The 25,203-nt window shown below is 42.7% G+C and overlaps 1 protein-coding gene across 1 annotated transcript in view; it reads right to left on the bottom strand.

The window, feature by feature from the left end:
* The window catches only part of SH3BGRL2 (SH3 domain binding glutamate rich protein like 2), a 91,968-nt gene extending 68,424 nt beyond the window's left edge, over positions 1-23,544 (bottom strand). Inside the window, exons 1-2 of the mRNA XM_020899248.2 lie at positions 23,432-23,544; positions 3,247-3,742 (exon numbers count right to left, since the gene is read on the bottom strand). Coding sequence (XP_020754907.2) covers positions 3,247-3,742; positions 23,432-23,544 — 609 coding nt within the window. The remainder of the gene's footprint in view (positions 1-3,246; positions 3,743-23,431) is intronic.
* Positions 23,545-25,203: the final 1,659 nt, after the last annotated feature.

Raw genomic sequence — 25,203 nt, 5'->3', positions numbered from 1 at the left:
GGTTGTACTTTATTACTGCCGGTTTCACCTTTCCTATCTTATCTCCCGGGCGTGATCCCCACCTGAATTCTTTGAGGACATAGAAACCACACCCTCTGCTCCTCCAATTCCCAAAAGAATTTCCTAGCCCAGGCAATTCTTGTCCTTACAGAGTTGGGCAAGCAGCAGACACTTAGAAAATGCTTGCTGAATGAATAAAATAATGAATATGAAATAACTGGCTGATTTCAATGTTTTTCAATAAAAGACACATGTATATGTATGGCTGAGTCCCTTTCCCGTCCACTTTGCCGTCCATAGTTTTTGTGTGAAAACTATACGAAACTATCACAGCACTGTAATTATCTATACTCCAATACAAAATAAAGTTTTTTAAAATGTCACATTAATAATACATTTCCTGGATAAAGTTACCAAGATCACCCCTGCTGGGTATACAACCAAAATAAATCAAGACGTCTTAAAACAGCACTTCTACGGTATTTTCTTAGGACTGAAAGAAAATGCCCTTCACTACGATATGAATGACAGCTGGATAAGAAATCTGATTTTCAGGTAGCCACAGCATAATAATGTGGCATTGCTTTTATTTCCTATAAAAGCAGATTTTACACTGAGCTGAGGAAGAGAAAATGGCAATTAACCTTTTGGTGTTAATTATTCCAATTACCACTGTTAGGTGTTGAAGCTGGAGAGCTCAGGGAAATCAGAACAAGATATGAGGGTTTTCCCTAAACAGTTTATTTAAATCTATTGTGGACTGGGGCAGAGCATCTTTTTGGAAACTCCTGGGACTTACTTAGCCAAGTCTACATTCAGTCACATTACTTCCGTGTGGTTTAATCAACTTCAACTAAAACCAAACTGACTTAGGAATCAAAATATTCTTTCTCCCACGCACTTGCTGGTCATGGTTGGCCACTGGATAAAACAGAGTAATGGTCAGTTCAACACTGCTGGAGGGAAAACCCTGCTATGCCCTCCCAGCTCAATACAGCATAATGCCATAAGCCCCAGGGAGCCTCTACTGCTCAGCAGCTGACCTAAACAACCTCATTATCTCTTAGAAATCACTATTCTTGCATATAAGCAGAAACTTCTCATTACCAAAAGTATCCATGGTATATTAACTACAGAAAAACTGTGCAGGGATAGAGGAGATAATATTACAAGTGGAGAGATTCAGTGACTGAGGATTGTCTGAGACCCAAAAAGATCAGGTACATTAAAATAGATAATTAGTGTTCACGGGCTGCACATATGGTACGTGATAACAGAGTATGTCTTCCAGCTCAAACCTTATCTGTTAGAACACAAACTGGGTGGGGCAGTGAGGGGATCCCAGTAAAACACCAAAGGGAAAAAAATTCACTTTGATACTAGCATGTATATTGTCAATGTGAAAGAAGCTGTTATGAGGATTTATCCGCATTTATCCAACTAATTAAATCAAAGTACTTTAAAGCTAGAGTGGAATGCTGAGTTTTTCATCACAGCTCTTCATTCTATCAATGAGAAACTCAGGCAGAGATGAGGTACTTCAACCAAGCTCACTCTGCTCATCAGAGCCTGCCTGGGTTCTCTCAGGTCTAGCTTCATGTGCAAAACACCCATCATTAAATTTAAAAATTAAAAAGGCACATAGCAGACAGGCAATAAATATCTGTTAATGGAAATAAGCAAACAGAGATGCAGGGTTCCAGAACTCTCTTGATATACTACCTACTGAAGGATAAGCCAAGTAATGACCTCAGAATTTTGACTCTGACTTGTCCAACATAGATAACATCGGCTTCTTCATATCAATACTATAAAGTCAATGAAATACTATTGCAGTAAGTATGGGAGCATGCAAGTTGATGGTGAAACCAAAAGCTTTGTAGTACTCTTATGAAGGAGTGACTGTGAAAAAAATCTATCCACGAAACTCTATGGGTTTCCAAACACATGAAGTGTAGCTTCGGTGAAGCAGTGGAGGGATCTATAAAAGGCAGGTATGACTAAGCAGCCCCAGAGAGCAAGCAACACCAAAACTATCAGGAGTCTGGGGACCGGAACATTTCTGCATATAAAGATAAGCTGGAGTTTCCCATCTCCTGTTACTAATACAAAAGGGGGCCTTTTTTTCTACCACAAGTTAATTCTTTTTAAAATAAAAAACTTCAGTGTTATGTTGCAAATGACATTTTCTTCGATTCTCCATCGAACCTGCCTTCTGAAACAAATTTGGGGAAAACCTAGTTGACCCTCCGGGCAGGCAACCAACTGGCCGGACTAAATTTGAAACAATCAATACCGCACTTTTTGATGTATTTAACTCTGTATCTCACTAGAGAGCCCCTGAAATCTACAGCTTAACGCAGCTAAAGGTAACCAAATCTTAATAATCATGGAAAACATACTGCTAGATATCTTACTCAGTGAGCTATTATTACTGAATTTTTCCTTAAAGTCTGACATCTAGCTATGTAACTTCTCCCTAAAAAAAAAGAAAAAGAAAATTCGAGAACATCGGACCAAACAAAATAGCTTAAAATAATTGAAGAGACCACAATTGACACCCCCAAGATGAAATTGAGCGCAGCATTATAGGGGAAAATGAACCAGTCACACCATATTTACATATAAATGCAAACATATTTATAGCATCTTAGGCGAGAAAGAAAAAAGCCCTGGCACAGCAGGACAAACCTGGTTTACCATTCTCTCCGCGCAGGTATAAAGCTGAAGTAACGTGCTTGGCGGCGGGGCACAGAGGGTGGAGAGCAAGTTCCACTTAAACTTGTTCCATTCAGGAGCTAGGTGAGCAAACCAAGCAGCTTAACAAGCTCCCGTACCAAACGGAACCAGGCTGAAAGTCCCAAACCGGTCAAGCCCATCAAGGTAAGTGGGACCCCCCCCCCCCCGGGCCCCCCGCCCGAAGCTCTCTGACCACCCCTCTCCAAAATCCACGAGCCTCCCGACGAGAGCCGGGGGCTTCCCGCCGAATCCACTTCCCGGTCTCCCTCTCGGACCGTGCAGGGTAGGCATGTGGGGTGAGTCCGGGGTCCCCCCACCCCAACACACACCCACCCTGGCTCCCCGCCCCGTTCATTGTCGTCCGAGGGAGATGGATCACCTGCCGGGCGCGGGCTCCCGCCGCCCCGAGACGCACAGGGGCGAGCGCCGCCCGTCTCCCGCGGGACCCGCACCCCCTTGCCCCGCGGGACCCGACCCCGGCCCGCGGCCGGTCCCCTACGTGCTCACCGCCACGAAGCCCGAGGAGGAGGCGAGGAACACGCGGATGACCATCCTCTCGCCGGGTCGGGACGGACCTTCTGCGCCCCCCGCGGGCTCCGGGCTGGCGGGGACGCGTAGGCAGAACTCGCCTAGGAGCCGCCGCCTTCCTCGCTGCCCTGCACAGCGCTCGCGACTGGGGAGACGGCAGGGACCGGGAGCCCGCCCGGTCGACCGGTCTGCAGATAAAAGCTCGGCTCTGCCCGACCGCCGGCCGAGGTAGGGAGGCGGGGCCGGGCCGGGGAGGGAGCCGGCTGCGGGGCGTGATGGGAGTTGTAGTCCGGGCCGCTCCCCAGAGTGGCCGTCGCCGGGCTCCTTCCCGCCGCCTCGTCCCTGAGCCTGCTTCCCGGGCGCGCGCAGGTGCCGGGAGACACTGTGCGAGGGGTGGCAAGGATCCTGGCGGGCGGAGGCCGGGGAGAAAGGAAAGATAGCGAGGATAGCTTGGTTCGGTGTCCGAGCTGGGGTTCTGTGTATAGTGGTTTACTGGTTTGGAGCATTCCCCACACCTAGAAACGTCAACAGACAACAGTGATGCCTCGGAGACCCATCGTCTCCGGGTCGCGCGTGGGGTGGACTGGGCGGCTGGGAGGTGGCCGCGGTGGGGACGGGGTCGGGGGGCGCGGTGGGGCTGTGCGCTCCTGTTTTCCCAGCGGCTCAGCAGATTGCAGAAGGGTAATTCTTGGGGAATAAATACGAGGTTTTCTTTTTCGGTAGACGCTGAAAATTAGAAACCCAAGCGAGAGCACAACCGATATTTTATTTTTCTAGCGAAGCTGTAATTGTCGTAGAAAAAAAAAAAATAATAAGCCCCAAGCGAAATTAGAATCCTACTAATCAACATCGAGAATCGGGACCCCGCCCGCCCCACCCCGCTTCCCTACACAATGGCTCGGGCTCCGTGCACCTAGTATTTACAGATTTGAGCCAAATCTGTGCCGTTTTCAGACCTGCTGCACATTCCAGCGCAGTCTCCCAGGAGGATGCTGCTAAAATAAAAAAGCTTTTAGGTAGTTTCTAACAGTTTAGAAATAGTTCTTCAGCAAGTGTGTTCTGTTTCACAAAAGCGCAAGCCTCTCACAGTTCCTGAAGAATGAACCAGTTTTCTCTGCAGTCCTGTATTTACTGTCTTCCTTTCAGCAGGGGAGTTTTAGCAGAGTTCTGGGAACAATGTTAATTAATAGTTCTAGGAAGAAAGAGATAAGATGATGAAGCCTCTGGCTCTTTGGTAAAATTCTTTCATAAACATTAATGGTTTTGGAGTATTTGTTTTTTAGAGCGATTTTGATTACTTCAGTGTATAACCCTCCCTATTATTTATCGGAAGTCATGTCTGTAGTATACCGTTTTCTATTTAGTACAGTAACGGAAAAGACAATTTTAATGTGACTTTATTTCTTCTTACTATTAGACAATTTCAAATATACATTTTCCTGGCTGTAAATAATCTTTCTCTGCACATGTACTTTAATTTGGCTACCCTAAATGTGGAAATGAATGTTTATATCTTGAAACATAATTTTCTTCAAGGTAGATACCATATTTCCTGTATCGATGGAACTTCAGAAAGTCTAAATTTCTTCCGTTTGCAATTATTCAGCTTTGAGGATATGGTTAAACTCAACAAATGAGAACTCAAAGCCTGTGCTCTGACAGGTACCAGAGTGCATGAAATGCTGAATAAGTCCTTTCCTCAGTCAGCAGAGCATCTATTGACTGCAAAACAAAAAAGTCAGATACAGAAATAGCAATGAGACAAGACACACTATACCAATAGAGTTGTGTGGATATAAAAAAAAGAGAGGGCAAAAGATGGCCTTCTAGAAGAGTGTTTAAAGATGAGTAGAATTTCTGCGAGCAGATGGAAGGGATACAGGATGGAATATTAGAGAAGGAAATGGCAGCTCCCTCTAGTATTCTTGCTTGGAAAATCCTGTGGACTGGGGAGCCTGGCCAGCTGCAGTCTATGAGGTCACAAAGAGTGGGAGGCGGCTGAGTTCACACATCCAGGATGGAATATACAGGGTCCACAGGAACAGCAAGCGGTTCGTTTTACTTCAAGAAGGAACATCAGGGTTCTAATAGGGGACAATGCTGAAAATACAGCTTTGGATGAATGCAGACAGGGACTCTCACTGACTTGTCTGCCCAACTCCTTGCCCTTTTCTGAAATCTGTTCTTCTGCTTTGATCTAAGAGATTTTGGGGATGGGGTTCCCAACACCCTCCTGGTTCATAAAGCAAGACCCAAACTCCTGGCCACAGCTGATTAGTCTCAGGGTAAGTATCTGACTCAAGAAAGGCCTGGCCACATCTCTGCCCGAAGAATTTAGAATGAGGATCAAGAAAGAGTGAGAACACTTGACCTGGAAGTGTTTTGTGACCTGGAAGCTCAGTGCTTTTAGAAGCCATTTTCCAACATGAGAACCAGAGATGCTAAGGATGGTAGTTGGTAGGAAAAGAACAACAAAGTAGGTGTGTGGAGGATGACAGAGATGTTTCGGTGAGTTCTGATAATGCTTGAGCCCAGGGACCCTAAAACTCTGGCCTCTGTGTCAAATCCAGCTGGTTGTCTATTTTGTAAATAAAGTTTTATTAGAACACACTACTTTTCCTGTTGTCTCTGGCAGAGTGTCAGAAACCAGATAACTTGCAAAACCTAGTATGTTTATTCTGTAGTCCTTTACAGAGAAAGTTTGCCAGTCTCTGTTTATGGTTCAGCCTGTTCCTGATCTTTGCTCTGGAGGCCTGTGTAATATTCCTGTATCCATGTCATAAATCTGACCTGAGTCATCCCAAGTAGGGTTCTGTGTTTTTACAACCCTATCTGCCTTAACTGAGAAGTTTGTACTTAATTTGTAAGCATTCTGAGGAAGAGAAGGATCCAATCAGAACTATACTTTGAGAAGATTACTCTGGTCAGAGCACGCTCTGTTTTTGAACACCCTCAGTGAAGAAGGTTGTCTCCAGAGCTTGTATGCAGGATAAAGTGCCAGCAGTCCAGCAACCCCCAGCAGCCAGGATGGAGCTGAGACCCAGAGAGTGACGGAAGAGTAAAAAGCAACCTGGGGTATAATTTAAGTGTCCAGGATCAGCCCCAGGGTATCATAGCACAGAGAGCATTCAGTGCCGATATGACAAGGCAAGTCTGCAAATAGGGCAGGTGGCTGAAACTTAACGACAGCTCAGAAAATGGAGTGGGCCATTGGACATCGCAGAAGGTGGTCCTGCCTTGTCTAGGACTTGATGGTTTTTACAAGTCATGATAGACCATCTGGCGAATGTGGGTTTTTTCCTTAGTTTTATTGACATATAACATTCTGTAAGTTTAAGGTGTATAATATCTCTTTTCCTGGCAGCTACACAGTCCCAACCAGATTATCCACATAGGACACGGACAGTAAATACTGCTCATATAGGGAGTCAGGCAGGTGACATAAATAAGAGTGGTGGGATAGATCCAAGTGTACATATATTCACCGTGAGGACTGTAGCAAACTGGACAGCATCGCTCAAAATACAGACTTTTGTCTAAGATGTTCTGATCTTTGAATACTGACTTGATTTTTAAAAATCGAGCCAACCAAGCCAAAACCGTACAGCCGTGAGGTTCTCCTGGTTTTTCCAGTGTAAAGAAAGCTCCAAGTATGGGGTTTGGAGCCCAGTTAAGCCACAGAAACCACTGGGTATTATTATAATGATGGTCTGTTATCATTGCTGACGTTTGGGAGAGCGCTTCCAGCAGGAGGGTGGAGGCAGAAGTCAGATGGCAGAGGCCGGAGCCCTGATGGCTAATGAGGCAGTAGAGGCAACGATCTAGTCTTTTCTAACTGGAGGGTGAGGGGAAATAGGGGATGAATGAGGACAGAAGCTTGCAGGGGGGCCAGGGAGCAGAAACACTCTCATTAAGGTTTCCCTACAGGTTAAATGAAGAGCTCTTTGAAACAGTCTGGAGTCCCAACTGTCCAGATTTTATTTTTAGAGTAGAATTGCGTCTGATTGATAATTCTGTGTTGTCAGGGCTGCCCTGTTCTTTTTTTTTTTTTTTTTTGGCCGCACCATGTGGCAGGCATGTGGGATCTTAGTTCCCTGACCAAGGATCAAATCCACATCCTCTACATTAGAATCACAGAGTCTTAACCACTGGATCGCCAGGGAAGTCAAAGATTGCCCTATTTTTAACAGCACTTAATCCAATGCTATCTGGCTAGCCAAGAATTTCACTTTTTAAGGAAGGTCGGTCTCCACACCATGCCTGCCACAATCCGTGCCCTGCTGCAGGCAGCAGCTGCTGTGAAAGCTGAGTGAGCGTAGTTGGCTGTTAGTAGGCGATAGATTGTGGGAGAGGAGGTTATAAGCCAAAGCGCAAGAGTAGGTCAGAGTGGTTAAAGAACCGGTCTGGCCTCGGAGTCCAACCTGGATTGGTGTCACAGCTAGATGACCTTCCTAAGGACCTTCCCAATGCAGGAGACCTGGGTTAGATCCTTGCCTGGAGAATTCCATGGACAGGGAAACCTGGGGGTTACAGTCCATAGGGTTACAAAGAGTCAGACGTGACTGAGTGACTAATAACTAACTAAGGAAGGTTTATGTAACTTGCCAGTGTCTCCCCTTCCTCATTGTTGTTAGGGGACTTCATGGAGAAGATTAAGGAAAGTGCTTTTCACACAATGCCTGGGACATAGTTAGGACTCAGGAAGTATTAGCTGTTATGAATCATACAAAGTAAATCAAGGAATGGCCTGTATTTGCATAAAGCGTGTGAGTCCTATAAATATTTCTGTCTTAAGTCTGTGATTTGAACTTGCTAAATAACAAGAATCTGGTTCTTATAAGCCTCTTTGTACAGTGCCATGTTCCGTTAAAGTACTTAACAAAATCTTTTTGATGTTAATGAAGTTTAGAGGACATACTTAAGATAAAAGGAATATTAGAGAAATGAAGCAGGCATAAAGTCAAATCAGGCAGCTTGGATTTCATGAGAGAATTCATCCGGTGCTTTTATGTGGCTTCATCAGACCCATTCTGTCTATTCTTAATAAAATAAAATCTTAATTAACAGAGTCATACGAAGCAATCCCTGAATTGGATGGAAGTTTCAGCGCTCATGTTTAGGAACTGGAGGTAAATCATAAAGCAAGGAATTAGGCTTGAAACCAACATTTAGGACATATTCTTTTTTTTTTTTTAATTGAAGTACAGTTGATTTACAATGTGCTAGTTTCAGGTGTATTCTGACCACAGTGATTCTGTTATATATATATGTGTGTATATAACTTTTATACATATATACATATACAGATGTATATGTATATATATATATACATATATATGTACATATATATAACTTTTATACTTATATATATACATATGCACATATATTCTTTTTCAGATTCTCTTCTCTTAGAGGCTATTACAAAATATTGAGTATAGTTCCCTGTGCTATACAGTAGGTCCTTGTAGGTTTATCATTTCATATATATATATATGTAACAGTGGGTATATGTTAATCCCAAACTCCTAATTTGTCTCTCCCCACCCCTTCCCCTTTGGTAACCATAAGTTTGTTTACTATGTCTATGAGTCTCTGTTTTGTGAATAAGTTTGTTTGTATGTCTTGGTTTTTTTTTAGATTTCACATATAAATGATATCATATGACATTTGTCTCTTCTGGCTTACTTCACTTAGTGTGATAATCTCTGGGTCCATCCATGTTGCTGCAAATGGCATTTCATTCTTTTTTATGACTGAGTAATATTCCATTCCATATGTGTGCGTGTGTGTGTGCACGCGCATGTGCGCACCACATCTTCTTTATCCACTCATCTGTCAACAGACAGTTAGTTTGCTTCCACATCCTGGCTGTTATGAATAGTGCTGCTATGAAAATTAGGGTGCATGTATCTTTTTGAACCATAGTTTTCTCCAGGTATATGCCCAGGAGTTGTATTGCTAGGTCATATAGTAATTCTAGTTTCAGTTTTTAAGGACCCTCCATACTGTTCTTCATGGTGGCTATTCCAATTCACTTTCCCACCAACAGTATTAGAGTCTTCCTTTTCCTCCACACCAGGACTTGTTCTTGAATCAGTTAATATTCAACCAAATCAATAGGGTTCCCCAGCCTCTCTAACAGGAGAAAACACTTTCATTTCTCCAATACCTTATTCCCACTAGAATCTGAAAAAAGTTTGGCACAAGCCACCATCTTGGGCACTATTAGGACTATACCAAGGAAGCTTAAGGTCTGCTGGTGACCACAGGAAGGACTGAAAACCGTGCGTGCGGTTCATTTCTTTCAGCTGGAGTCATTCAGTATGTGTCAGATGCTGTGCTATCTGCTGAGGATTCAGCAGTGGATCAAACAGTCCCTACCCTCTTGGAGATTATGGCTAATCAGGAAGATGAAAAGTGAGCAAGAGTATGCTAGGACTTGATGAAAAGAATCTTTTTATTGTGTTTTGTTTTTTAATCTTGTAAGACTCTCCTAATCAACTTTTTTAATGATACGTATATACATATATCGGAGAAGGCAATGGCACTTCATTGCCTTCAGTACTCCAGTACTCTTGCCTGGAAAATCGCATGGACAGAAGAGCCTGGTAGGCTGCAGTCCATGGGGTCGAGAAGAGTCGGACATGACTGAGCGACTTCACTTTCACTTTTCGCTTTTATGCATTGGAGAAGGAAATGGCAACCCACTCCAGTGTTCTTGCCTGGAGAATCCCAGGGACGGGGGAGCCTGGTGGGCTGCCGTCTATGGGGTCGCACAGAGTCGGACACGACTGAAGTGACTTAGCAGCAGCAGCGTATACATGTATGGCTTCCCTGGTGGCTCAGACAGTAAAGAATCTGCCTGTAATGCAGGAGACCTGGGTTAGATTCCTGGGCCGGGAAGATCCCTTGGAGAAGGGAATGGCTACTCACTCTAGTATTCCTGCCTGGAGAATTCCATGGATAGAGTCTGGCAGCCTACAGTCCATGGAGTCACAAAGAGTCCACTGAGCGATTAACACTTTCACTTTCCCATAGATATATATATACCCACACCCCAACCCCACCACACCCCTCAAGATTACATTCCAGATCAGGAGACAATATCACCATAACAAAGGTTAAAGTTAATGTTGCTTAAGTAATTCTAGGCAGCACTGTTAGAGGAACTCCCAACAGACTAGTGTTTTGGTTATTAGCTCACTACTTTATAAATGAATACCATACTGTAATAAACAAGAATTTACATGTAGGTTGTTGTTGAATTCTGAAATTATTTTGATTCCTCATGAATACATTGCTAATGAGTTTTCAGTTCATTACAGTTTCTCATCATGCTTAAAGGCCATTTAGAATAATTGCAACAGAGCAAGTATAAGAAAATGTTTATATATAGCTACAATTAGAGAAAATGAAACAGCTTAAACAAATATAAGGTGGTATTGTAGCAATTGGTATTTTTTTATTATTACTTTCCCTAGGATTCTAAAAGGGTCTATTGAATGGAAATGATTAACATTTGTTTGTAGTACTTTTAAATACCTTGAGCCATAATGATTTTAAAAAGAACAATGAGGTCTTTGCCTTTAAATTTTGCAACTCTTTCCTGAAAGTAAAATTAAAGAGCAACAAAAAATATAGATTACTTTATTAGATTACCATTTCTTTTCCTCAGTTCTTTGCATCCATCTCGAGTTAGTTTATTTAGAAGCAATTTAAGTTGCAGGCATCACTTTACCTTGGTCTCCACTGCAATGAGAGCCAGTGGTTTTAAATAGCATCTTTGAGAAGGAAGGCATTTTTTGCATTAAGTGGAATTCCATTTAACAACAAGGTCAGGAAACTAGACTTCCCTATGAATGCACTCACTGTACTGGGAAGCTGTGATCTGGCCCAGGTATCACTAAGTTTATGACAAAATGAAGCACTTAATGATGTAATGAAGCTCTACTCCTTAATTGCTTTCTGGTTATAAGCCAAACATATTTGAAAAATCCTTTAAATTCTTCTCGCCCTGAGAACAATGCGTGGAAAAACCTGATTTTACTTGAACCAAATTTATACTTCCCAGAGCATGTAGCTTTTTATTTTTTTATTTAAAAAAATGTTATTGGGGTATAATTGATTTACAATGCTGTGTTAGTTTCAGGTATACAGCAAAGTGATTCAGTTATACACACACATATATTCATTCTTTTTGAGATTTATTTTCCATATAGATTATTAAAGAATATTGAGTAGAGGCTCTTGTCATATACAGTAGGTCCTTATTATCTATTTTATATATAATAGTGTGTATATGTCAATCTCAAGCTCCTGATTTATCCCCCCCACTTTATTCCCCTTTGGTAAGTTTGTTTGTGATAGCTGTGTGTCTGTTTCTGTTTTGTAAATAATTTCATTTGTATCATTTTTAGAAAATTAGATTCCACATGTGAGTGATATCTTACGATATTTATCTTTGTCTGACTTGCTTTATTTATAGTTTGATAATCTCTAGGTCTATCTTGTGTTGCTACAAATGGCATTATTTTATTCTTTTATCAGGCCAAGTAATCCATTGTATGTATGTACTATTCTTCTTTATTCATTTCTCTGTTGGTGACATTTCATGTCTCGGTCATTGTATCTTTTTTTTTTTTTTTTTTCATTGTATCTTTTTTAATTAGTTTTCTCCAGATATATGCCCAGGAATAGAATTGCAGGATCATATGGTTAACATGTAGCTTTTTAAAAGCTCGTCTGTTTAGTTTATTTGTTGAGCACTTCAGCATTGGCTGTCTATTAGCAACTTATCAAACTTCCCCTCCTCAGCAATTTGAATTTCTTTAAATGTTTCATAATTCTAAGAAATCATCTCTCAGGACCTGGAAAATATTAATCTATCTGTAATTCTTGAGATGCAGGTGACTTTAATAAGTGTTCAGTAGAGGATATAATACAGTTTTACTTCCATAGCATTGGTATTTATCAAAATCCTAGTTGACACCAGGCACTCTACTAGATGCTGGGAATATGAGGATTCATAAAACAAAGCATGTGTGTTAGGGACGGACAGAAACAGTTTTAGTACAAACTAAAGGCCTAGATGATTCAGTAGTAAAGACCTCACCTGTCTGTGCAGGATACCCAGGTTTGATCCCTGGGTCCACCGAAGAAAGGAAATGGCAACCCACTCCAGTATTGCCTGGCAAATCTCACCACAGAGGAGCCTAGTGGGCTACAGTTCACAGGGTTGTAAAAGAATTGGATACAAGTTAGCAACGAAACAACTAAGTCCTAGATAGAAGCACAACTGTGAGTGTGGGTAAGCCTGTGGCTCTGTGTGAACAATGCAGAGACAAGAATCTCTGTAGTATGAACTGAAGTTTACTTGCAATATGTATCCCTTATTGTTCTGGTTTTAGTAGAATAAATTTTCCATAGTTCAAAATCTCCTCAGTATGTAGTTTCCTACAATTTGCTACATTTTGCCTTTGTCCCTCACTTAGGAATAACAACCGGGTATATGAAGTCAAGGTTGAGGGTGGGAAGTGCTGTTGGAGATAGAATTCTGGGATACCGAATAGCAAACTGTCAGCCTAAAATAGAAACAGGCTTCCTGTGTCCAAAATCCACTTCCGTTCCATAACAGTGGATATACATGCAACTGTAGGTTTGGCTAAATGTAACAAACTTCCAGCAGCAATAGTTTACATTTGATGTGAAATATCACATAAGAAGACGAGGATAGGGAGGTGAATCCAGGTTTACCCTAACAATCTAGCAGTATCCTCAAAATGCAGGACACATTCCACTTTTCAATCTCCTATCCTCAGTGTAGCCTTTGTCCTTGGGCTTGTTGCCTCATGGTTGCAGGCTGGCTGCCTGAGCCAAAAGGATGACACTGTCATTGATTATCATCCCAAGGAGGAAGAAGGGAGGCAGAAAAAAATGCTTTCTTCTATCACAGAGGAGGGCTTCCCAGGTCGCTAGTGGTATAGAACCTGCCTGCCAAAGTAGGAGATCTCAGTGCCATGGGTTCAGTCCCTGGGTTGAGAAGATCCCCTGGAGGAGTGCATGCAACCCACTCCGGCATTCTTGCCTGGAGAGTCCCATGTCCAGAGGAGCCTGGTGGCCTACAGTCCACAGGGTCGCAGAGAGTGGGACACGACTGAAGTGACTTAGCACGCACACACATCACAGAGGAAAAGCTTTCTCAGAAGCCCTCCAGTGGACTTCTGTCTAAACCTATTTGATCAGAACTGGGTCACATGGCCAACTACAAGGGAGACTGGGAAAGTGTATACCAGGAAGGAGCATGCCAGAGGCAAGGTGGGTGTAGGTCTTTTTTTTTCCCCAGGGACTGGGGTGGAGTGTGGGCCTGTAGTCATCCCAAACTACTGGGGTTCTGCTAGCAAAGAAGACAGTGGTGGTGGGAGGGGGTCCTGACAGCAGTGACTGTCATTTGCTCAGTGTGACCTTGGGTAGGTTAATTAGCATCCTTGCCTCAGTAGTAAAATTGAGGTATTTATAAAGCCTAATTCCTAGGCTTGGGGTAAGGATTAAATGGCATAAGTGCTAAGTGCTTGAATAAGTATGTAGTAAACACTCGTAAATATTAGCTACTTAAAAAAAAGAGGTGCTGTGTTTCCCAAAGTGCTCTATGTACAAACCAGTTCTTCAGATTCTTTGGATAGCACCATGTGCATAAGATACCAAACTGGAAAACATGGTTTCCAACCCTCAGAGGAGAATTCTTTCCACCAGAGATATGTCTGTTGGCCAAAAAGTTGGCCATGTTGGGTTGGCCAAGAAGTTTGTTTGTGTTTTTTGGTACATTGTTTCAGAAAACGTCAAACATTTTAGCCAGCCCAGTAATTTAGATGCTTTGTGCTCTTGCCTGCAGCAACCCCAATTTCTCTTCTTTTTTCCCTTCCCTCCCTCTCTCTTTCTTCCCTCCTTGCCCTCACATCTACTCTTCCATCTTTTCCCACTCACACCCTTTTCTCCCTCCTCTTCCTTTCAGGCCAGGAAGTAATCATTGCTTTGCCCCTGCTCCTGACTGCAAGGCTGAAAAGGATGTTGACCCTCAGCCAGGGCTTCAGATTCCTATGAGACAGTTATCCTTCAAGGACTAAATAGGTGATCTCTTCAGAGCTTGATTAATTTATTCTGTGTGTGCTAGAGTACAAGTAATTCACAAGCCAGGCAACAGTCATGCATCTGGCATGGGTGGATTAGATGGTAAGCACACTGTATTGCATTAGTTTCTTTTCTTTTTTTTTTTTGCATTAGTTTCTTTTTGCCATATTACTCAAAGGTCAGAAGAAAATCATTGCAGGGAAAGGCAAAAAGCTTTTAATTTCGCCAAAATGGTCTTTCCATCTTTTTTTTTTTTTAATCGAGTGGGGCAGAAACGAAACAAATGACTTACGAAATGAATTTTGAAAGAATTACCCAGCAAAAAGAAAATAAGAGAATGTGTGTGTTATGAGCTTTGAAGATGAGCACAGAAAAAAGTCTGCATTAAGAGAACTCGCATACTGAATCTTTAAAGTTATTCTGAGAAATCTAAGACATGAATTTTGAAGATGAAAGCTCCAACTCCAGTGTGCAGTAAAATCTTTCTTCAATCAAATGATGTGTCTTTTGAATGTTAGTAAAATCTTGTGTTCTGTTTTCTTTCCTTTTTTAATTGCCTGTAAGTTAGCACAAGAGGAAAATGATTCCAATTTGTACATAGTAGAGAAGGGAAAGGGAAGGGAAAAAAAGAAAACAGGGCAGTTAATTCCAAGCTGTATTAAATAGCACCCTCCCCTTGGTCATTAACCCCCAGCTTTCCATGGAAACAGGAAAAAGTCCAGGGTGCCTGGGGTTGGATCTGAGGGAAAACAGCCAAGTTAGGTTCCTCATTACCCTTATCTCCACCAAAGGCAATTAATGGGATAAATCTGGGAATTGACTGTACTTGGGTTCCCTGCTTCTGTCCCACTGGAAAGCTTTAGCAGAGGTCAAGACCTCAAATGCCTGTGAGGACCAGAAGAGCATGAACAAAGGCAAAAAGAGCCACTAAATAATAATACAAGCAAAACTGCTTGAGACGAAATAGCAACAAAAGTGTAGGACCACTGAATAAAGGATACAGTAACAAAAAACAATGAGGAAGATATGTAGGAACTAGATGGATTCTCAGCAGGCATTGTTAATATTGTTAGGAAGAAAACAAGGCACAGAGCAGTAAATGTAGATTGCTTTCTTTTGTGTAAATGGGAGAGGAAATCACACAGACACACACAAAGTATCAAACCAACAGAAATGAAAGTTTTAGTTATCTGGATGTAGGGAGGAAGGGGGAGCAGGTGGAGGGGGATATGGATGAAAAAAGTTGATTTCTTTAACTATATTTTTATGTAATTTTGAATTTGAGCCACAGAAATGTTCAAACACGTTTTACCTGTTCAAAACTAAAATTTACTCACAAAGAAAATAAAAGCAAACCAAATTTGAAATCAAACCAAAAGAAGTTACTCTATTTACCAAGTCCAAGCTCCTTCTGCTCCCTGCACAATAGGCCAATAAATCTAGGAGACGAGGCGTTGAGGCAAGGAATACGACTTTGTTTCGAAAGCTGGCTGACCGAGAAAATGGCGGACTAATGTCCCAAAATAACCATCATGTTGGGGCACGGATGCCAGGTTCTTTTGTGAATCAGAGATGGAGGAAGATAAGGAAACAGGGTAAAAAGACCATTTAATTGTTGCAAATAACTCCTAGAATGGCAAGCTTCAGGCGGGAAGGGGGGAGGAGGGATGTGTTAATTTCTTTCTTCCTGCCATCTGCAGGTGGACACCATTATCAACAAAGGCACTTTAGTTTAACAGGCAGAGGAGGGCAAGGTTCCCTAAGGCAAGCCATTATCTATGCTTATAATAACAAAAGCAGCAAAACTTAAATCCAGAAGAACAGATTTGGCATGGAGTCAAAATTAACCCTTCCTGGTTACATACGGATAAGACAGTAAATATAGAAAATAGTTTTTTCAAGTGATTTTGGAATACCATACTCTTACTGTTCATCTTTTTTCCTTTTTTGCTATGCTGGTCTTCATTGTTGCTAGCAAGCTTTCTCTGGTTTCAGCGAGTGGTGCATGGCCATCTCATTGCGGTGGCTTCTTGTGGTTTGGAGCCCAGGCTGCAGGGTGAGTGGGCTTCAGTAATTGCCTCACGTGGGCTCAGTATTGTGGCTTTTGGGATGTGAAATCTTACCGGACCAGGGTTTGAACCCGTGACCCCTGCATTGCCAGGTGGATTCTTAACCCCTGGGCTGCTGGGGAAACCCTTACTATTCATCTTTAATTAAGTATATTCAAAGGACAAAAAGAAATAAATACCCTCTTAAAAAATCTAAACTTCTGCCATTCTGCTTTATCTTTTTATAAACTAAAGGAAATTAGTAAATATTTTAATCTCATTAGGAGCTCCGTACACACACACAGCAACTGATATGAGAGAGGAGGTACCATATAGAATTTTAAAAGTTGAACTCATGATTTAAATACATTTCTTAGCTTTAACCACGAAGAGAGCTTACAGGCAATAACACCCCAATAACAGTGAACTCTCCGAGTTCAGAGATTTGGGATTTTAGATACTGTTCTCCAGTAAAAGATCGCAAGGCTCCTTGATTCTGGACCTGGGGTGTGGAAAATGCAAGATGAGCCCAGGACATTTTCTTGTGCTAAAAAGCAAGAAAGCGCTCAAAGAATCATGGGGACATCTCAAAGGACACAGGATCCAGCCTAATTGAAGGAACTCCCTCTGGCCAAATTTGGGGCTGTGTGAACCAAAAATGATTGCAATTGACTATAAAAATTGAATCAATAAAAAGCCACAAGTCCATATCATTGTTAAAGAGAGACAGAAAAAACCCCAGTTTATCAGCATTGAAAATGACTATGACTATTCCTTATTCTGAAAGTTAGCAAAGGGAGCACTTATCCTGCCTTTTTAAAAGGAACTGTAATTCATTCCCAGTAGGTAAGGAAAAGCTCTTTTTCTGTTGTTGTTTTACAAAGATATGCCTGCAAATAAAGGAAGAAGAAATGAAAATTTAGAAAATCTCCATTTTGTAACTATCAGTTAAACAATATATACAATTAAATCACAATGGGTATGTTTTCTATCAAGTACAGAATGGGGGATCTACACTCTGCCATAGAGATTTTCAAGACAATCCCACCTTTACAATGGAAAGACCAAGTGATCATACTTAACATCATTTAACATCCTGGCATTGTATCTCTTGACTGAGGTGATGTGAAGTACAATCACCTGTGAAGTATCCCCATCTAACGTGTTTAACATAATTCCAATCCAGCTTTTAGACCTAACCTCCAGTTTATAGGAAAAATCGGGAGGAAAAGTTAAGTAACACCACAAGGAAACAATCAGAGAAATCCAGAATAGGGGTTATTCTACCAAACTTTGACCTGTGCTCTTCTAAAAGTCAATATCATAAAACAAAACAAACAGCAGAGTTTGAAGAGCTGTTCTTGTTTACCTTGTTTAGCCAAATACTGTGAGTCAAGCTTGATTGAATATTGGTTCAAAAACGCAAGTAAAATCTACAAATGCAATTGGGCACAAGGAAATTTTAATCTGGACTGTCTGTTAAACTTGGATATAAATAGGAAACTATTGTTAATTTTCTGAGGTGTGATAATGGTACTTTATGCTTACATAAGAAAATATCCCTATTTTTAAGGAGATACAGAATGAAATATTTAGGGGCAAAATCTTGAGATGTTCACCCGTTACTTTGTTTCAAAAATTCTTATAGATGATAGACTATAGATGTAGGGTAAGGGAGTTGAAACTCCAATACTTTGGCCACTTCATGAGAAGAGTTGACTCACTGGAAAAGACCCTGATGCTGGGAGGGATTGGGGGCAGGAGGAGAAGGGGACGACAGAGGATAAGATGGCACCACCGACTCGATGAGCATGAGTTTGGGTAAACTCCGGGAGTTGGTGATGGACAAGGAGGCCTGGCGTGCTGCGATTCATGGGGTCGCAAAGAGTCGGACATGACTGAGTGACCGAACTGAACTGAGCTGGGAGTTAGAAAAGGCGGGGTTCGGAAAAAGGAGACGGCACTTTACGGGAACAGATCACCTTTAATGAGGCGAGAAGGGGCAGCAGTCAGATTAGTGAGCCGCTGCACTAACCCAAGAAAAGAGTAAGTATATATAGGCATATATGTGGAAATCTACTGTCTTAAGGGGACTTGTTCTTCAAGGTTGTTTCGCATTAGTTATCTCTTAAAAGACTGGGGCAAGGAATTCTGGAGATCCGCCAGAGGCTGGACCAGCTGGGAGCTGGACGTAATCAACCTTGATGTCCATTTTTTTCCTTCGGGTGAGAGAGTTCTTTGTTTTGCATAGAATGGTGGGGAGGACCTGGAGGGGAGTTTTAACTCCAGGCTATTTTGAGTTTTGTAACTTTCCTTCAATAGATGGTAGATAGAGAGGTATGGAAGAACCAAATATGGCGAAATTTTAATAACTGCTGAATCAAGATTTTGATATTTTTAAAATATTTATTTATTTTTCTATTTGACTGCATCGGGTCTTGGTTGCCGCATGTGAGATCGTCTCTGCAGTGCATGGACTCACTAGCTGTGGAGCATGGGCTCTGGAGTGCTCAGGCTCAGTAGTCCTGGCTTGTGAGCTGTGTTGCCCTGCAGCATGTGATCTTAGTCCCCCGACCAAGGATCGAACGCCTGTCCCTTGCATTGCAAGGCAGATTCTTAACCATAGGACCACCAGGAAAGTCCCAAGATTTTGATAGTTTTCATCATTTATATACGAATTAAACAGAGAGACAATATCTGGCACTTAACAAATAGATACTCCGTGCATTTTGTCTTTGCTTCCCTGGATCGCTGAGCAGAGCTTCCCAAAATGACAGGGGCAGCATGTGAGAGGTGGAAAGGACTGTGGAGATCACCTGTCCAACCCCTTAATTTGGCTGCCAGGAGTCCCTGAGCTCAGCGATCGGTGCCCGTTTAGGACCAGCCTCCCTGAGGCTTTGTTGTTTTTCCAGTGAAAGAATGAGCCCTGGAATCAGGAAGATGTGATGCAAAGCCCCTGTGTGATCTCAGGCAACTCACTTGATGTCCCTGAGATTTATCTGCCTCCCACATCCTCCTCACAGGATAATCATCTCGTCTCATAATCATTATAAGGATGAAGTGAGAAAAATATGCGCAAAGAGCCTCAGGCAGAACCGCCAAGGAGCCAAGAATCCTGGGCAATGCTGGTCTTATTACTCTTGCCCCCAACTCCTCAGCGCCCTCTGTTTCTCCTTCCCTCGCCTTTCCTACAGTCACCCCCTTCAGCATCCATCTCCTTGGGCTCCTACGAGCAAGGCCAGGGGCAGGGTCACAGTACAGATGGGCTTCCGTGTGTCCTTCTGGCTGTGCCTGCCCCCATCTGTGTTGAGGAACTGTCTTGAACAGCCCTTAAGGCCACCTGCTCACAAACCTGGCCAAACAAGGTGGCTCCAGCCCACTCTCTTATAAAATAAAACTGTGAAGAAATCAGGGGTGGCTTTAAACAGATTTTATACAAAGAATATAAAACATAAAGAAAAATATAAATCCAGAAACCCTTTGACGGGGACAGTTTGCTGTGTGCCTCGCCTCATAGACAGGAGGAGACAATGGCTTTTTTAATAAATTATCTTGACTCTTCATGATTTATTTTCGGGTATGTTTTTTAAAAAGCTACTCTTTCCCTCCAGTCATTCATAATTCTCCTAGAGAGTAGAACACAGAGCAGACAGCATTTAGTTTTCTATTTATTGTAAGAAAATGTACATATGTTTACAGTCAGAAATAGCATTGACATATCTGTTTTAAAATTTATAAAAAATTTATAGTGCTAAAGCATGCCAGACTTTTCAAAATGCTCGTGGTATTGACTTATGATATCTTATATTTACATTCATATCATTCTCAAGAAATGCTTTGCAAATGCACATCACAGTAAGCATGCACTTTGAAGAAACGTGAATGGAACATTCCTGTCTCTTATTTAGCAAGATAACTACCATGTTTGGAAGCACCCCCAATTAAATCCACACAAGAGAAAGGCTATTATCATTGAAGCAAAATTGTCCTGCCACCCAAGACAAGAACAAAATAACAAACTTTTTTTTGTTTGTTATTTGTTTTTTTTTAATAAACTTTTTGCTGACAAAGTTAAGTTACCTGCCACCTGAATACAATCACCCAATCCATACTTTTTTTGTTTTTAAGACAATGAGTCTTGAAGTGAAAATAGACATTACGTTCCTTTCAGTGGTTGAGTAATATTCCATTGTCTATATTAATACGTACCGCATCTTTATCCAGCACCTGTCATTGAACATGTAGGTTGTTGCCATGTCCTGGCTATTGTAAAGAGTGCTGCAGTGAGTGAAATACGGTCATTTGTAGAGATGTGGCTGGAGCTAGAGGCTGTCGTACAGAGGGAAGTAAATTAGAAAGAGAAAAGCAAATATCGTATATTAACACATATATGTGGAATCTAGGAAAATGGTACAGATGAACCTATTTGCAGGGCAGGAATAGAGACACCGACGTAGAGGATGGACATGTGGACACAGTGGGCGAGGGGAAGGTGGGACAAATTGGGAGATGAGGATTGACATATATACACTATCATGTATAAAATAGCTCGCTAATAGGAAGCTGCTGTGTCACCCAGGGAGCTCGGCTCGGTGCTCTGCGGTGACCTTGAGGGGTGGGTGAGGATCAAGAGGGAGGGGACAGGTGTATGCATATGACTGAGTCACTTTGTTGTATAGCAGAAATTAACACAACATTTAAAGCAATTATGCTCCAAAAAAAATAAATAAATAACCACAACTTATGGAATTTTTAATAAGGATCAGTTACTGCACTTGACATTTTATAAGTATACTTATACTTAATCCTCGTGCCAACTCTTTAAGAGAGATGTTATTGTCCTCTCACAGACGGGGACATGGAGGCTCAGAGAGGTGAAGTGCTTTGTCTTGTTAAGCTGCAGAGCCTCATTTGCATCTGGGCCCTGATCCAAAGCCTGTACTTTCTTTTTTTTTTTTTTTTCATTTATTTTTATTAGTTGGAGGCTAATTACTTTACAGTATTGTAGTGGTTTTTGTCATACATTGACATGAATCAGCCATGGATTTACATGTATTCCCCATCCCAATCCCCTCTCCCACCTCCCTCTCCACCCGATCCCTCTGAGTCTTCCCAGTGCACCAGGCCCGAGCACTTGTCTCATGCATCCAACCTGGGCTGGTGATCTGTTTCACCATAGATAATATACATGTTTCGATGCTGTTCTCTCGAAACATCCCACCCTTGCCTTTTCCCACAGAGTCCAAAAGTCTGTTCTATACATCTGAGTCTCTTTTTCTGTTTTGCATATAGGGTTATCGTTACCATCTTTGTAAATTCCATATATATGTGTTAGTATGCTGTAATGGTCTTTATCTTTCTGGCTTATTTCACTCTGTATAATGGGCTCCAGTTTCATCCATCTCATTAGAACTGATTCAAATGAATTCTTTTTAATGGCTGAGTAATATTCCATGGTGTATATGTACCACAGCTTCCTCATCCATTCGTCTGCTGATGGGCATCTAGGTTGCTTCCATGTCCTGGCTATTATAAACAGTGCTGCGATGAACATTGGGGTGCACATGCCTCTTTCAGATCTGGTTTCCTTGGTGTGTATGCCCAGGAGTGGGATTGCTGGGTCATATGGCAGTTCTATTTCTAATAAATGCTGGAGAGGGTGTGGAGAAAAGGGAACCCTCTTACACTGTTGGTGGGAATGCAAACTAGTACAGCCGCTATGGAGAACAGTGTGGAGATTTCTCAAAGCCTGTATTTTCATTCACAAGTAAACTACACCAGCTGCAGGGTTATCCTGCCCCCAAGTAGCCTCATGGAGGTCACTGTGGTGATAAGGTCCATTCGACTAGACTCTTAACCGCTGTTTTTTTCTGACCACAGCAGTCAGGCAGTATAATCCAGGTGTCAACTCATCACCTAGTTGGTCTGGCCCTGCTGGCTGGTTGTCTGAAACTGCAGCTGTGCTTGAGCCCCGCTCGCTCACACCAGGAGCACGTGATCCCCACTCTGAGGATCCCAAACCTGTGGCATCCGTGGGCCTCATGGCCTCCCAAGCAGAGGCGGCGCCCAGCCAACCCAAGAATGTCTGAGCTCTGGTGCTGAGCCCACCGTCCCCCGCTGATGTTACTGGCAAGCCCTCTGGGCCGCCCCGGCCAGTCCCTGTCCAGGCAGTCTTTAGGCTGAGCCCTCGGAGGGGACCGGGAGTGGCTTTCTTGGACTGAAAGCCCCTCCCAGGTAATAAACTTCCAGGTCATCTTGGGTCACTTCTGTGGCTCTTTCTGTTTCTGCTCCCAGAGTTCCACCACATCAGGAAGTGACTTTAGCCTTCTCTGCTCCATGGACTTGCCTGCTTTCTGTCATGGCTTATAGCCTAGCCCTTCCTAAAGCCCCCTTTCCCTCTCCTGTGACCACTGACCTCCAAGAAACCCATACTTCGTTTCCATCACCAGAGCTGAGTCAGGCTTTGGTTCAGTTTGAATCAGAGGCTTTTGTGTGTGTGTCAAACAGGTGCTCGAAAGCTCCCCTGTATCCTTCCTGGAACTATTTGGATGAGGAAGTAAGTATCTACTGCGTGCAGAGTTCTTGTTTAGTTTCAGGGAGGGACGCTTAAGAGCCGGCAGAGGGCGAGACAAGGCAGATGCCGTGATGGTGTGAGGCCCAGTGCAGATGCTGCAGGAACAAGCGTAGGAAAACAGTAGAAGGAGGAAAACCTCTGGGCCTCGGGCATAAAGGAAGCTTTCAAAGAGGCCATACCATTTTCCAACATTTTGGAGCCCCAAACATTGGGTGCCAGGGAACAGAAAGAAATGAAACTCGTATCTCACCTACCTTATCTCTTGCTGTTCCCATGCAGGCATCCTACATTCCAGCCAAGCTAAACTGATTGCTTTACCCATAACGTTGTCCATCATTTTTCACCTCCAACTCATTACTTTTTCTACATGGATCGCCTCCTTCCAATCCACAATCTCCAACTGGCTAAATCTAATCACCTTTCAAGACTCATGTCAGGGGCCGCCTTCTCTGGGATATTCTCCGTGAGGTCCTCCCAGTTAGACTCCCACAGCAGCATGTGTCTCTCTTCATCATTGATGGTTTTTAGCATGGCTTCTAGAGCCAGACTCTCTCACTGTGAATCCTGGCTCTGACACCTTCCAGTCAAATTACCTTTACTTGTTTAAGACAACTGAGTTCGTATCCACATAGCACTTAGAATAATGCCTGGTCATGAGAAGCACCAAACAAGTGTTAGTTATGATTGTGAACTACTACCATTATTGCCACCACCAGCAGCATGGAGTATACCCACCCTGGATTGTAAATTTGTCTTTCTATCCCCAGATTAGGGTCTTCCTGAGCACCGGATTGTATATTACATGCCTTGGTGTTTTTCCACCCTTCATGAATTTCCTGGAACATTAGTTCAGTTCAGTTCAGTCGCTCAGTCGTGTCCAACTCTACGACCCCATAAATAGCAGCATGCCAGCCCTCCCTGTCCATCGCAGACTCCCGGAGTTTACTCAAACTCATGCCCATCGAGTTGGTGATGCCATCTAGCCATCTCATCCTCTGTCATCCCTTTCTCCTCCTGCCCCCAAAGTCTCCCAGCATCAGGGTCTTTTCCAATGAGTCAACTCTTCACATGAGGTGGCCAAAGTATTGGAGTTTCAGCTTCAACATCAGTCCTTCCAATGAACACCCAGGACTGATCTCCTTCAGGATGGACTGGTTGGATCTCCTTGCAGTCCAAGGGACTCTCAAGAGTCTTCTCCAACACCACAGTTCAAAAGCATCAATTTTTCGGTGTTCAGCTTTCTTCACAGTCCAACTCTCACATCCATACATGACCACTGGAAAAACCATAGCCTTGACCAGACAGACCTTTGTTGGCAAAGTAATGTCTCTGCTTTTTAATATGCTGTCTAGGTTGGTCATAACTTTCCTTCCAAGGAGCGAGCATCTTTTAATTTCATGGCTGCAGTCACCATCTGAAGTGATTTTGGAGCCCAAAAAAATAAAGTCTGACACTGTTTCCACTGTCTCCCCATCTATTTCCCATGAGGTGATGGGACCAGATGCTTGCTGGAATTGAAGGTGGGTGGCTGGAGATGAATCTGAGCAGTTCCATAGGATAAGATCTGCCAACAGTGTGCAGAGACAGCATGGTCTAAGTTGTAGTCTTGTTTGAAATGATGAAGGTAGAATGGCGTCATCAGAGTCAAAGAAGCATAGAACTATGAATCCTGATGTTAGAGGCATCTGAGTGTGTTGTTATTTTTTGGGGGGGTTGTGTTTTGAAATTACCAGGGCTGGTATCAGGAAGTGAAGACAGGAATCCCAGGGGTGAGATCCTTGTCGCAGGTGGGAATGTGCCCAAGGGTTGAAAAGATGCTATTGCAAAAAATAAATAATAAATAAATAAAAGATGCTATTGCAAAGGAAAAGAGAAGGAGAAGGCATAAGGAGAAGGAGGATTGCCTCGCCCCCACTACATCCTGAGTGCCCTGGCCACCAGAAGTTAAAAGCATGGCCCTGGTTGGTTAGCTGCCTGTTCAGAATCCTCCCCAAGCCCCACAGCTTGTGGAGTTTGTACGTGTGAGGACATATTTGTGAGCACACACAAAGCTTCATGTTGACTCACTGGCTTACGGACTTCTACTCCCTACTCCCTTATCTCACCAATCTCCCCTACATCCTGTTTCAGCCTTCTTGGCCTCAGAACCTGTTATTCTCTGTATCTATTGGCTATTTGACCTTGGACAAG

Source organism: Odocoileus virginianus, chromosome 19, assembly GCF_023699985.2.
Source record: "Odocoileus virginianus isolate 20LAN1187 ecotype Illinois chromosome 19, Ovbor_1.2, whole genome shotgun sequence".
NCBI classification, from domain to species: domain Eukaryota; kingdom Metazoa; phylum Chordata; class Mammalia; order Artiodactyla; family Cervidae; genus Odocoileus; species Odocoileus virginianus.
Note: the sequence above shows the minus strand (reverse complement) of the source record. Positions and strands in the feature narration are given on the sequence as shown.